Source organism: Chinchilla lanigera, unplaced genomic scaffold (genome assembly GCF_000276665.1).
Source record: "Chinchilla lanigera isolate Chin_1 unplaced genomic scaffold, ChiLan1.0 scaffold00034, whole genome shotgun sequence".
NCBI classification, from domain to species: Eukaryota; Metazoa; Chordata; class Mammalia; order Rodentia; family Chinchillidae; genus Chinchilla; species Chinchilla lanigera.
The window spans coordinates 10,816,266-10,829,582 of record NW_004955435.1 but is presented as its reverse complement, the minus strand read 5'-3'; the positions used below and the strand labels follow the sequence as shown (position 1 = coordinate 10,829,582).

The 13,317-nt window shown below is 41.5% G+C and overlaps 1 protein-coding gene across 1 annotated transcript; it reads right to left on the bottom strand.

Moving 5' to 3' along the window:
* Positions 1-11,535: 11,535 nt before the first annotated feature.
* Positions 11,536-12,796, bottom strand: Prmt6 (protein arginine methyltransferase 6). The gene has a single exon (XM_005388819.2). The coding sequence runs from the start codon at positions 12,750-12,752 to the stop codon at positions 11,622-11,624; it is 1,131 nt and encodes a 376-aa protein (XP_005388876.1). The 5' UTR covers positions 12,753-12,796; the 3' UTR covers positions 11,536-11,621.
* Between the last annotated feature and the right edge of the window lie 521 nt (positions 12,797-13,317).

Here is a 13,317-nt window from a genome sequence, read left to right as displayed (position 1 = left end):
ATTGGAATTGAAGACAACATAGGTTTCCAACTGGCTACTGATAAATATATATATATATATATATATATATATGTCTTTTTGAGATAGGGTCTCACTATGCAGTTCAGGCTGGCCTTGAGCTCACTTTGAAGCTCAGGCTGGTCTCAAATTTGCAATGATCCTCCTGCCTCATCCTCCCGAGTACTGGGATTACAGGTGTGTGCCACTATGCCCTGCTTGTTTTATAGATATTTTATTATTTTGCCAGGAGAACTCAGTCTCAAAGTTATTGTTCAATTAAAAATATAGCAACTTCCTCTTTGGATACAGTAGCATGATTTCACCTTTATGAAATAATTTATTAATAAATGGATGCCATACTCACCTAAGGTCTTTAGTAAAATTACTTAAGCCCGTATAATTCCCTGGATCTTAAGGGTCCCCAAAAGTCCCTGTGATAAAGGAGTGCACCCAGTGTGGTACTTTGGGGTAGTGTTGACACCTTTACAAGATGGAGGTAAGGCAAGGTTTTAAGTTATTGAGGGTGTGCTTGGTAAGGGGGTTGTGGGACACCAGCTGGTTCCTCGATCTCTTTTTCGCTTTCTGGGCACCAGGTAAGCAGTGCCGCTTGGCTTCATGTTTGGGTCCTGACGTGCCACCTAACTTAGCGCGACCGCGGCCCTCAACTGTGACCCCGATTCACCCTTTTCTCTTTCTCGGTTGATTATCTCGGGTATTTGGTGTAGTGACAGAAGGCTGATGAACTCAGTGAGCCAATCTGACTAAAGTTTAAAAACACTCTCCTCTTCCCTAGTGAGGAACATGAAAAACAGAACATTTTACGGAATACAGTCAAGTACTCTGCGCTAGGCAAATGCGGAGTGCACCACTTTAGATATTTTAATATTTAAAATAAAATTTAAAAGGAAGGAGATGCAGGCGAAGCGCAAAAGATTAGAGCTGGAAGCAGAATGCAAGACTGTGCAGAGACTGCTATTAGTACAAATGAGGAAGTAAATGACCGTGAGAGAGAGTAGGGAAGCGGGATCTCAAACGGTTGGGCAGGGGAGGTAAAAGGGCAGAGACTCACTGTAGACAGGCAAGCCCTTGGCAGCACCAGCCGAGAAAAAATAAAGCTAGGAAATTGGGTGGGTTCACTGTTAAAACAAATTTAGTCCTAGGAGAGAACTTTCTCTTGTGGGTATCTGCTCACAGGCTTTTCTTTGTAGCAATGAAATATTCCACTCTAATGTTCAGAAACAAAACACCTGACAACATAAATATGTGTTTTAAAAAACATTTTTGCATAGTATTAGAAATGTAAGCTCCATGATTTCATGTATATAAAATATTTCTTTTATTTAGAGAATTCATTCTTGTTAAAAGCTCACTGAAGGTAATTTCAACATATTTCTATACCCAGAAATTACTCCCACAGGATTCACTTGTCTAGAGGCATTTGCATGTGAAATATATTCAAGGGTATTTTAATATTTAGTTACTGGTGATTAATATTATATATTATTTTGATCACTTACCTAACATCTTTATCTTTTCAGGGCTATTCCAAAGTTATAAAAATTTTAAAGTTTATATTGAGATTAATATAATAGCATTTGTAAATTTTCAAATATTTATTAATATTGATAGAAAAGAAGAATAAATACAAATATGTAAGAGAAGTGAGTCCTTCAAGAGAAGAGCAAATCTCAGACTATTATCTGGAAATACTTGTTGCTCATCATGAAAACAACTGCTTCAGACCTGGCTTAGGCAGGAGAAGAACCATTCTGAAATAATAGTTTCTTTGAATCACAAGTGTTAATGATGATAAATTTTATTTGAACAGCTAGCCTTATTTTTAGAATTTTTTTCTTAGACCTTCTGCCTTCTCTCCTTTATCTATCATCTGGAGATCCTTTATTTCCACATTCTGAACCTCTGTAAGCGTGTTTCTTTCTTTCTTTCTTTCTTTCTTTCTTTCTTTCTTTCTTTCTTTCTTTCTTTCTTTTCTTTCTTTCTTTCTTTCTTTTTTTTTTTTTTTCCAGTACCGGGAATCGAGCTCACAACCTTGCGTTTGCCAGGCAGGCGCTGTGCCGCTGAGCTAAATCCCCAGCACCAGCGTGTTCCTTATTTATGCTGCAGCCGGCCACTATCACCTGGAGGCTCTCCGACATACACCCACTCCTTGTTTACTCTTTTCCTCAGCTAGAAATTCTAAATGTTCTTTTTTCCCTTGAAAATCTCTCTATTGCTGTTTTCCACACTATTTGCATATGTACTTTCTTTTTTTTCCCCCAATTTTACCTACTATTTTATGTTTCTAAAACGCTGAGATATTTTATGAGAAACGTTGATCTAAGTTATGGTAAAAGTAAGTATTCATTATTATTCATTACAAGTATTCATTACAAGGTTTTCATAATTCATTACAAGGTTTTCATAATTTTACATTGATAGCAAAGACATTTACCTCAAATCATTTTTAAAAACTCACAAATTTCACAGGCGCCGGGTGTGGTGGTGCACGCCTGTAATCCCAGCACTTGGGAGGCTGAGGCAGGAGGATCGTTGTGAGTTCGAGACCAGCCTGGGCTACAAAATGAGCTCAAGACCAGTCTGAACTGCATAGTGAGACCCTGTCTCAAAAGGAAAAAAAAAAAAAAAAATCATAGGGATTTAATGTCTGAGTTTAAAATTTAAATAATGAAAGTGGAAGATAATTTGGAAATATTTCTGTAACCCTGGATTAAGAGAAACCTTCTTAATCAGAAAAGAAACTCAGGAAAAAATAACAAGATTAATAGTTTGGGATTAATAAAAATACAAAAAGTTGGGATGGCCAAAAATTAAGTAAAAATAGTGAAAGTAAGTGAAACATTACAGCACATATAGATGTTACAGTTTATATCTACATGCTTCCCAAGCGCCTCCTGCACTCGCAGGCAGGACTTCTGAAATAGGATGGGACCGTAGGGTGCCACAGCTGCCTCGCTGTGAGGAGGTGGGGCCTGGCCAGAGGAGGGGTCAGTCGGGGTGGGACCGGAAGCGGGCATTCCCTCCTCAGTTCCTCCAGGCTCTGATTCCCGGCTGCTCTCACCTAGGTAACTTTTCCTGCATCGCTTGTGTTCTTTCACCACGCCTTTCTGCCTTGAGTCAGCCCACCAAGGACTAAAAATGTGAATCAGAATAAATGTCTCCTCCTTTACATTGTGTGTGTTGGGTATTTTCTCCGAAGAAGAGAAAGTAACCAAGGCAATAGTCTACTAATAACAGGCATAAAATCATAGGAAAATGAATAAAGCAAGCACTACATTCACAGAAAAAGAAATGCAAGGAGTCAAAAGAATGTAAAGAATTTCAATCCACTGGCAGCTAAGGTAATTAAAATTAAAAGAAATTAGCATTTTTTGTTGTTGTTGTTTTTGCTTGTTTTTGGAGGTAGGGCCTCGCATTGTAGTTCAGGCTGGCCTTGAACTCAGTATGTAGCCTAGGCTGGCCTTGAACGCACAGCTGGGCTTCCCAAGTGCTAGGATTACAGGTATGTGCCACCATGCTGGGCCTGAAATGAGCGGTTCTTAACCATAAGAATTACAAAAATGTTATCAATAAAATCTAGGTGAATAATAGAAACAAGAAACAGGCATTCTCACTTCATTAGTCAGAATATGAATTATGCGAGCCTTTCAGAGAGCAATCTGTCAGGATTTACCAAAAATTTACACTAAACAACTACTTAGGACTGTCTAGGTTAAAAGATGTGAAAATACCAATAGACAAGAAGGTGTTTATATTCGTTAATTTATAAATTTCTTGAGTGTAAAAGAAAAAGATCACCCTAGTCTCTACAAAATGCATATTTTATTAGAAAAAATCAATACAGAAGTAAAGAAATGAGCAAAATAATTTCAGCAGGTAATAGGTACTATTTGTGTGGTAAATTAAGAGTCATAAAAGACAACATCTTATAACTTTAAAAAAAATTCACAAACAAAACAAATATGTTATTTAAAGATATCTATATCTATCTATGGCAAAAATACATATAGATAGATACATTTGCTAAATTTTGTAAAATACAATTTTATACATATTGAGATACCTATTATGTCCAATTGGAAGTGACAATTAAGCAGTTGTATGTGTGAATCTACAACAATGTGGAGATGTCAGGGTAATAAAATTTGCGAGTCATCAGCATATAAACAGTACGTTACATAAATTTATGGAACTGAATGAGATAATCCAGAAAAACAGACACATGAAAGGCAAGTATAATTTGCAGTAGCAAAGAATTGCAAACAATTGTCTATCAATTGAAAATTGGTTGGATATACTTATGATAAATTTTTGTATTGCTTTTAGTAAGAATAATATGTAGATGTATTGACATGATATTTAGCATATATATCTTTTTTTTTTTTTTTTTTTTTTTGGTTTTTCTCTGGTACCGGGAACCGAAATCACAACCTTGCGCTTGCCAGGCAGGCACTTTTGCCGCTGAGCTAAATCCCCAGCCCCTAGCATATATATCTTAATCTGAGAAAACAATTTTGAGAGTAACATGGATAATAGGTTCAATATTTGTAAAAAAAAGTACATAAGTGTTTTCACATTTTTAAGTAGTGAAAAGATTTATGTACTCTGAACTTTGGGAAATAGGGAAAACTTTAAACTTTTTCTCTTTTTTTGGTACTAGGAATTGGACTCAGGACCTTGCTCTGGCCAGGCAGGCGCTGCACCGCTGAGCTGTATGCCTGGCCCCTAAACTTCTTTCCAAGCATCTTGTTGAATTTGTATCTTAACTTCAAAGCACTTAAAAAGCTAATGACTGAGGAACGTAAAGCAAATGTGTCCGTTAACTATTTCAAAATGTACAAGAATCTTAGGAGAGTTATGACAGAAGCCACATTCTACTCACGCTTTGCTTATATTCCTTTGTATCTTCCGGGTTTTTTTTCTCCCCAGGGCTTCCACTGTCAGCATTGTCAGCCCTTTGCCGGGCACCGTCCCTATGCTGGTGGGACCTGCCATGCATGCCCTCTCAGGAAGCTAGAAAATGCCCGGGAATTTGTATCTTCCTAGAGGCAGCCATTAACCGATAGCCGATAGGTTAAAAGCTAAGAGCTTTTCAGATCCTGTTCCCCTTCCTTGGGAACGCGGAGATGTGCCTCAGCATCTTTCTGTGCGCATCGGATTTTAGGCATTTGCTGAGTCACAATTTAGCCTCATCTCCTTGCCTTCCTGATCCCACCGTCCAGCTGCTCTTGTGGCATTATCTGAAAACACTTTTTGATAAACACTTGTATACGTGTCCTTTTGTCCAATTCTCATTCTGGGGATTCTGACCTAAGACAAAGACCAGTCCACTTTAAGCGCCTAGAGATGTCACTTTAACTGAGAGCACACCAGGCTCACGGATGTGGAAGGCCAGTGCTGACTTTCAGGAGTGAGTCCCAGGCTCTGTCACTTGCCTTGTGGCCGTGTGTAATTCACCGAACTCTTTCCTGTCTTTGTTTCCTCGCCTGTAAGATAGGGTGATGACTGGACTACTTCATGGAGCTATTTTGAAGAGTAAATAAAATGATGTACTTAGAGTACATCAAACACCTTCATCACTGGACAATGATTTCAAAATTAACAAAGCTGCTCTATGTAAGTATTGACTGCTTATGTCTATGCAGGCTGTGGCATGTCTGATAAAGGAGTTATTTCCTGTAAATGAAGGTGTGTACAGCTGGAATCTTCCTTAGGATGAAAATCACTCTTTATGGGGTATTATTTTATTATATGTAATCACGTGGAGTAAACAAAGTTAATACATCATTGATTTTAATGGGACTTTGATTAATATACCATTACTGAATAAAAACAGAGCATGCTGAGTAGTTGTGGGCACATTAGAATAGTGTTTGGTATAAAGTTTCAGTATGTGCTATTTTCACAGTGTATCCCCATGAATAATATATAATAATCTGGTATAAAAGAAATCAGATATAATGTGCCAAACAATGGAAACTTAGGTATCCTGCTATCAACCACGTTTTGTCACTGAATGCTGTATCATTTTAATGTCTTAATATAACTATTTGCAGAGATAGTGAATGACCACATCCTCTATCAATCTAGTTCTACTTTGATTGAAGTAACGCACTCATTTAAGCAACTCATTCATTCTCTTATCTGTATAAAGATTTACCATTCTGAAATTTTACCCTATGATTTTTCTTGGACCTAATTTAAAATTTATTTTTGTTTATTTATTTGGTATTTTTGAGATACGGCTTCACTATGAAATTCAGGCTGAACTTGAACTCGCTTTGTAGCCCAGGCTGGCCTCAAACTCATAGCAATCCTCCTGCCTCAGCCTCCCAAGTGCTGGGATTACAGGCGTGTACCACCATGCACTGCGTAATATAAAATTTATATGTGAACATACACTACAGCAGTGCCTGGGGTTGCATTCAAAGCCTGCTGACATTTAATTCTATTTAATATAAAAAGCACATTTCCTGGTGGTTTCTAACTCATTTTGCATTAAAATCCATTTGTTGTAATTGCTGTCATTCTCTCCTTGTTTTTCTCTAATTATTCTGATTAGTGAAAATTCTCAATTATGCAGGGACTGTATATTTAATCTTTGGATTTTCCAAATCCTCTCTTATTAATTCTGTCTTTTACTGTGCATTCATAACCATTTCAATGTTTCTTATTTTTGTAATTTTGCCAGATGACAAATGACAGCAAAGTTTACTTGAAAATAAAGTTTGCTGTTTCTGTACTTTTAGAGAAATCTGATCTCAATAAGTGCGTAAAATAAAAATTTTAACCATTTGTGGATGTTAATTCTTTTTTGCACTGTATACATCTTAAAGTCAAAACCCTTTTTCCTTGGTTTCAGAGCACATGTATAATTAGGTCAGTATTAAGAACTATTTGTGATATAATTTTAAGAACAAAGCTGCAAATTAGTTTTAGAGGCTGACGGTCACACCGCTCCACACTGCAGCAAGCCAAGGAGGAAGGGACTGTCTTCTAGATTCTTCCTCTTGGCTGTTTGGCCACATTGTCTCCCAGAAATGTTTATGGTGTCTTCTATCTCCGTACATTCGTTCTTCCCTATTTCCTTCCACGAAGTTATATTTACTCCAGTGTTTATCAGGAACTTATTTCTTAATAAATTTTTAATTTATTTTTGGGTTTTTGAGACAGGGTCTCACTCCATTTCAGGGTAGCCTCAAACTTGCAGTGATCCTCCGGGTTCAGCCTCCTGAGTACTGGGATTATGGGTGTGAGCTATCATGCCTGGCAATAAACTGTATTAGAATTAGAGACTTAGTATTGTTTTGCTAGTATTTACAAACTTACATATCTTGATGCTCACCCATCTTGTTTCGCTCCAGATTTTAATTTTAGTGAACAATTTTGAAGAACGTGAAGGTTTTTCATGAACACATGTATCATTACGTTAGAAATGCTTACGTGTTTTTTAAAAAACAGAAATTATTTCCTTCCATCCCACTTTTTACTTTTTTTTTTCTTGTAAGGAGCAGCTTGAAAAGAGGAGGAATCTTTTTTCAAAATTCTGTTTAAAGCTATGCAATCAACTGAGATCTCTGGCAGTCTTATTATTGTCAATTATGATAAATTTAATTATGAAAGGTTCGAAAGGAGCACAATTCTGATATTACTGATCATGTCTTAGCTTTACTGAAAGCTTAAGTGTTTAAGCAGTTCCAAGATTTTTGTTTCAAAAATCTTTTTCAACAAGAATGTGTCCTATTTTGAGAAACTGATTATACCACATCCCTCTTTATTTCCACTTTAAACTTTTGTCACATTCTTGGGGAAGGTTCAGGAAACAACTCTTCTTACTATTGTTTTTAAGATTTAATCATGGCCTCTTCTAGACTTACTTCTTTAGAAGGATGAGGTCAGCTGGGCATAGCGGTGTACACCTATAATCCCAGCACTCGGGAGGCTGAGGCAGGAGGATCATTCTGAGTTCGAGATCAGCCTGGGCTACAAAATGAGCTCAAAGACAGCCTGAACTGCATAGTGAGACCCTGTCTCAAAACGGGCAGGGGGCGGGGAGGAAAAAAAGGATGAGGTCAAATGAGATATATATCCAAAGAAAAATCTGGCACAAATGCATCTTGGGGGAATGAATGGGACATCTCAGAGTACTTTGGTCCTTTTTCTAACCTCTTCACCCTCAGAACGGTATTCCAGAAAGTAGGAAAATAGTTTAATGCCAAAAAGAAATAAAAAGATCAAGGTTACATAGATTCTAACAAAATACAACAACAAATACAAATAACAAAATACATTCCAAATCAGGAAAAAAAAACCTGGAGCATGGAAGCAGAGTCAGATAGAAAGCAAGCTTTAAAAAAAGCCCAAGTGAGGCATTAAAGTTGGCTTAGCTTTCTACTAGCCACTGTGAGGAGTGTGCTGGGTCTACCGTGAAACAAACCAGTTACTTAGAGGATAGTGAATTATTTTTGGAGTTAATATGAGAAACTTTCATGACAAACTCATGTCTGATGATTACCTATCTCTGCATTTGGGAGAAGTTTTAGACATAAGGCTGTCCTCTCAGAAACGCTTCAGCAAATTTAACTGGAATGAGGCTCATTTCAGGATCAAGCATGTATGAAAATTGTTGATGCAATTTTCTTTCTCCTAGCATGACCTATTTTGAGTAGGATGTGCATATTTATCATGTGTTACGAAATTGGTTTTCTGGGGACCTGAGAGTGCCGCATTGGATCAGCAGTCAGGGAAATGTGGGCATCGGGTATTTCAGTAAGTGCCTTGTACTTATCACCGTTGAGAACCTTACACTGAAGACTGGGCTCAAGGCCTGGGAGGCAGATGCAAAGAGATTTCCTGAGGCTGGTCTTTTCCCTTTCCTTCATTCATTAAATGATAAAAACTTGTTACACACCCAGGAGTATGTACTTTTCTCTTTAATTGAATAGTACAGGATTAACACAATGAAGCAAAAAAAAAAAAAAATTTGTCTTTGGGGTTAGGAGGTGGGTCTTGTGTTCAAGATGTAACTGCCAAGAATCAGCGATGGAACCTTAGGCAAATCTTTCAGTATGGCTGTAAACTGTCTTTCAATATGTGAAACAAATCGATAATTACCTGTCCTTCCTAACACCAAGACCATCCCCCCACGTGGCCCATCATCACTAATTCCATTTAGGAGCTTGTCTTTTGAAGGCATTTATCTGAAGGCAGAATCTAGCTGGTTTGCATCCGGAGTGCTTATCACAATGACTATTACACGTGTACTTGATAAAAGTGTTCATTGGTCCAGTGAATGAAAATACAGAATTTCACAGCGCTAAATAAATGGAAGCTGCATGAGGGAAGCAGGTAGAACTTTACTGTTTCCCTGCCTGAGACTCGAACGGCCCAAAGCAGCCGGTTCCAGTCCACACAGACTGAACAGTGCCCAGACGCTGGTACATCTTACACGGTCATCCTTCTGCAGGGAGCCTCACTCCAAAGATCTTGGTTTTGCTTTGGATCATCTGGTGTCTCATGTCAAACTCTTTATGTACAGTCATGGTGTCAAACAATACCTGTGGGGAAAAAAAAAACAAAAATGTTGAATATTTATACTGTAATCCATTTTGTATGTACCCACGTATGCCAGGTTTGCATGACTCTTATGTAATTACAACACAGAAATTACTGAGAACTCGTTATGTATCATGTACTGTGTGGTTATCTGTATTAACTCACTGTAGCCTTGTATTTCTATGGAGTAGGCCACCTCTATTTTGAACATGAACACTGAAGGGAAAAAAATCAGAGGTTGTAGTTTCATCAGTGATACATGTAAATGAGTCACGGGCTCTCTGTCTCACCCACTATGCTACGGTGCCCCTTGATTGTGTAACTGTATTTTCATAACTCATTTTTATTTTGGGAAAGAGTAAAATGAACCTTGAAGCTTACTTTGCTACCCTTACTCTTTCAGTCTAAGTTTAACTGGGATTTCTTTTGAGTGCTTATATTGGTAAGTATGTAAAACATGAAATTCAGAACCATGCTTTCACTTGTTTACACAGTGAAGGGTTGCTGTAACAAGTTTAAACAGAATCGCCAGAAACCTCAAATCACACACTGAAACCCTTAAAAACAAAAGTTTGATTTAAAATAAATAGCTATTTTTTTACCTCCACTTTGTTTCCCTTCCTAGAAGGTAGCATTTATAGAAGATAACTATCTTGACATCGAAATGGTGACAATTATATTTTACTGCTTGCTATTTAATTATCTTGTAAAACTGATGATTTTGTACACGTTTCTCTTCATACTAGAAGATCTCATTAAACATTAAATTTTACAGATTAGTTGTAATACCTAACTACACACAAGAAAACGCAGTTACATAAATGTTGAATACTTAAGACTACTTCAAACTTGTTTCTATTAGCATAGAAGCTATTAGGATACAAAACTATACCTTCAGCATAATTTGAATTGCCCTGTTAATCTGTGCCCTGTGAGGTTGTTTTAACACTTAAGGACCGACTATGTGAGAAAGGCAAGGTCATTATAACTCAGACAATACACAAAATTTCTTCATTTATAAAAACAGTGGAAATGCCAATGTTTTATTTGCCAGAGATAAGGAGGGAAACATCAGTGAAAATAAATTTGATAACATGACTCATACTTCATTACAAGTGATTTTCCCAAATTCACAACTTTTACATTTGGCTTTCAAATTTGGCTGAGCTAAAAAGATTGAAAAAAAAAAAAAAAAGAGTAAACTGTAAAAGAACTTTCACTAGATGTAAGTAGGCCAAGGCATATGATTCGTCCAAACGAGTTTAAATGAGAATGAACACACTTTTCTAGCTAGGAAAGTACCTTCCTTAACTTAGCAGACTCAAATAATTTTAAGACCCCACACTATTGCAGCGCTTTTTTTCTCTTAGGTTCCCTTTTGACCTTCTTAGGTATGCTGTGTAATTACAAAAATACATTGTACTTAATGGATTCACATGTTCACCGACTTTAGCACCCTCTGGATGGAATAAGAACAGAGCTATTGAAACTACTTCATCTCTTCCCCTCCATCATTAGTAGGAAAGTTTACTTAGAAAACAATGAGGAACAAATACCCGAGCCTACAGGCACCTAGAAATGCAGGGGATTCCAAGACTGAGAAAACACAGCTCCAAGGAGATACTAAGTCACGCTGGAAATTTTTTGGAGTCTAATCGAACCCTTTCAGCCTTCTCCCCAATTTCAGACCTAGACGAGGGGCAACGTGTCGGGTTTGTCCATGGACCCTTGTGAAACCGTCATTTGTACCCATTTTCCCCCCCGTGAGAAAGAGAAACTTAACAAGTGCTTGCTTCACACCACAGGCTCTGAGGCTCCAAAGCCCCCTGATAAGCAAACTCTGTCCGTCCAGGGGAAAACCACTTTTTAAATAAACATTGTCAGAAGACTCTCCTCAAACGGAGACAGAGGTCACTCTCCCTCCCTAGGAACCAGGGGAAAGGAGATGTCCCCTACTTGCAAATGAGATCTCCCTTTCTCCTCGACCTCCCAAGGCCTCTCCCACGCAGGCCGGCTGCCTTTGGAGACGCACGGGAGCAAAGCAAGGCTCAGTCCTCCATGGCAAAGTCTTTGGTCTTTTCCTCCTGGTCCCCCACTTTGTAGCGCAGCAGTACGCGCAGGCGTCGGGGGTTGTCCCGGGAGGGCAGCAGCGTGATCTCCCCGGAAACGTCCGTGTCCTGCTCCACTTGCACGGGCTCGTTCAGGTAGAGCAGCGCCTGCTTCCAGTGAGTGGCCGGGTGGAAGGGCGAGGTGGACAGCACCAGCGGCTTCTCCGATTCGCCTCCGGGGAAGGTCACCTGGAACCAGACGGCGAAACCGTGCAAGGGCGCCGAGCCGTAGCAGCTGCAGCGGAAGCGCCCGCCCACCCCGGCCTCCAGCTCCTGCTCCAGGCCGGCGCGGGCCAGCTCGAGCTGGGCGAAGCGCTGCGGCCGGGCCAGCACGTCTTCGCCCGACAGGCCCTGCACCACGATCTCGGAGTGGCCCATGAGGCAGCGCGTGGCGAAGCCCTCCATGCAGCTCATGTCCACGCCGTAGTGCTGCTTCACCTGGCCCCAGAAGCCCAGGCGCCACTCCAGCATCTGGTCGCTGATGGGAGCGACGAAGAGCTCGGCGGAGGCGGGCAGCAGCAGCCCGCCCTCCTTCAGCCACTTGGTCCGCGCGTGCAGCACCGAGCGCAGCATGGACTCGTGCAGCAGCCCGTAGCCCATCCACTCGCTCACGATGGCGTCCACCCGCTCGGGCAGCTCCACCGTCTCCACCGGGCCGGGCAGCACGTGCACGCGGTCCTCCAGCCCGTTCAGCCGCACCACCTCCCGGGCCTGCTGCCAGATGGCGCTGGCCTCCACGGCGTACACGCGCCGCGCGCCGGCCTGGGCGCAGAACACGCTCAGGATGCCGGTGCCCGCGCCCACGTCCAGCACCGCCTTGCCGCGCAGCGCCGCCCAGTTGCGCAGGATGCCCAGGCGGTAGGCGTCGGTGCGGACGCGGTCGGCGATCATCTCCTCGTGGACCGACACGTCCGAGTAGCACTCGTAGTACAGCTGGTCCCGCTCGCGCTTAGTCCTGCGCGCTCGCGGAGGGGCCGCGCCGCACTCCCCGTCGTCGTCCTCCGCGGCGGCCCCCTCCCCCTCTTCGCCGCCGCCCCCCGACTCAAGCTTCCTCCTCTTGGTCTGCGACATCTTGGCGGCGGCGGCCGGCTCCCGGCGGGCCTTGCGCGGGGCGGGGCGGGGCGGTGCGGGATCCCGCAGGGGCTGCTGGGACTTGTAGTTCGCGCGTGCGCGTCCGGCGGGCCGCGCTCCGCTCTCTTCGCCAGACGCTCCCACGCTGTGCGTCTGGGAGACCTGGAGTCCCTCTCGCCGGCTCAGGATCCGCCCTTCTTCTGTAGCTCTTTTGTTTTCGCTCTCGTCCCCCGCGGGAGGCAGGCCCGCTTAAGATAGAAAACACTTCTAGATGGGTCCGTAGTCAGAGCGGAGAAGAAAGTTCCCCGGTACTTTCCCTTCCAGCACTTTGGATTGATGCAAAGACAAAGTTCAGTACCTGTCATATTACCTGTAGTGACAGGTCTCGAGAACGAGGGGCCCGCGGATGAAAAAAAAGAAAGCAGAAGAAAAACAGGAGAGGCAGAAGTCTGGGAGCAGGGGGCTTACAGCTTCTGCGACTCCCGCCTGGAACACCAATTTCAGTCACCTTTTATTGAGCCAGAGCCTAGGGCGTAGTTAGTACAAATGGGCAGATAGCAAATGT

Bases quoted from the DNA above. Each gene is read 5' to 3' on its own strand.
- Prmt6 (XM_005388819.2), bottom strand. From the start codon at position 12,752: ATGTCGCAGACCAAGAGGAGGAAGCTTGAGTCGGGGGGCGGCGGCGAA.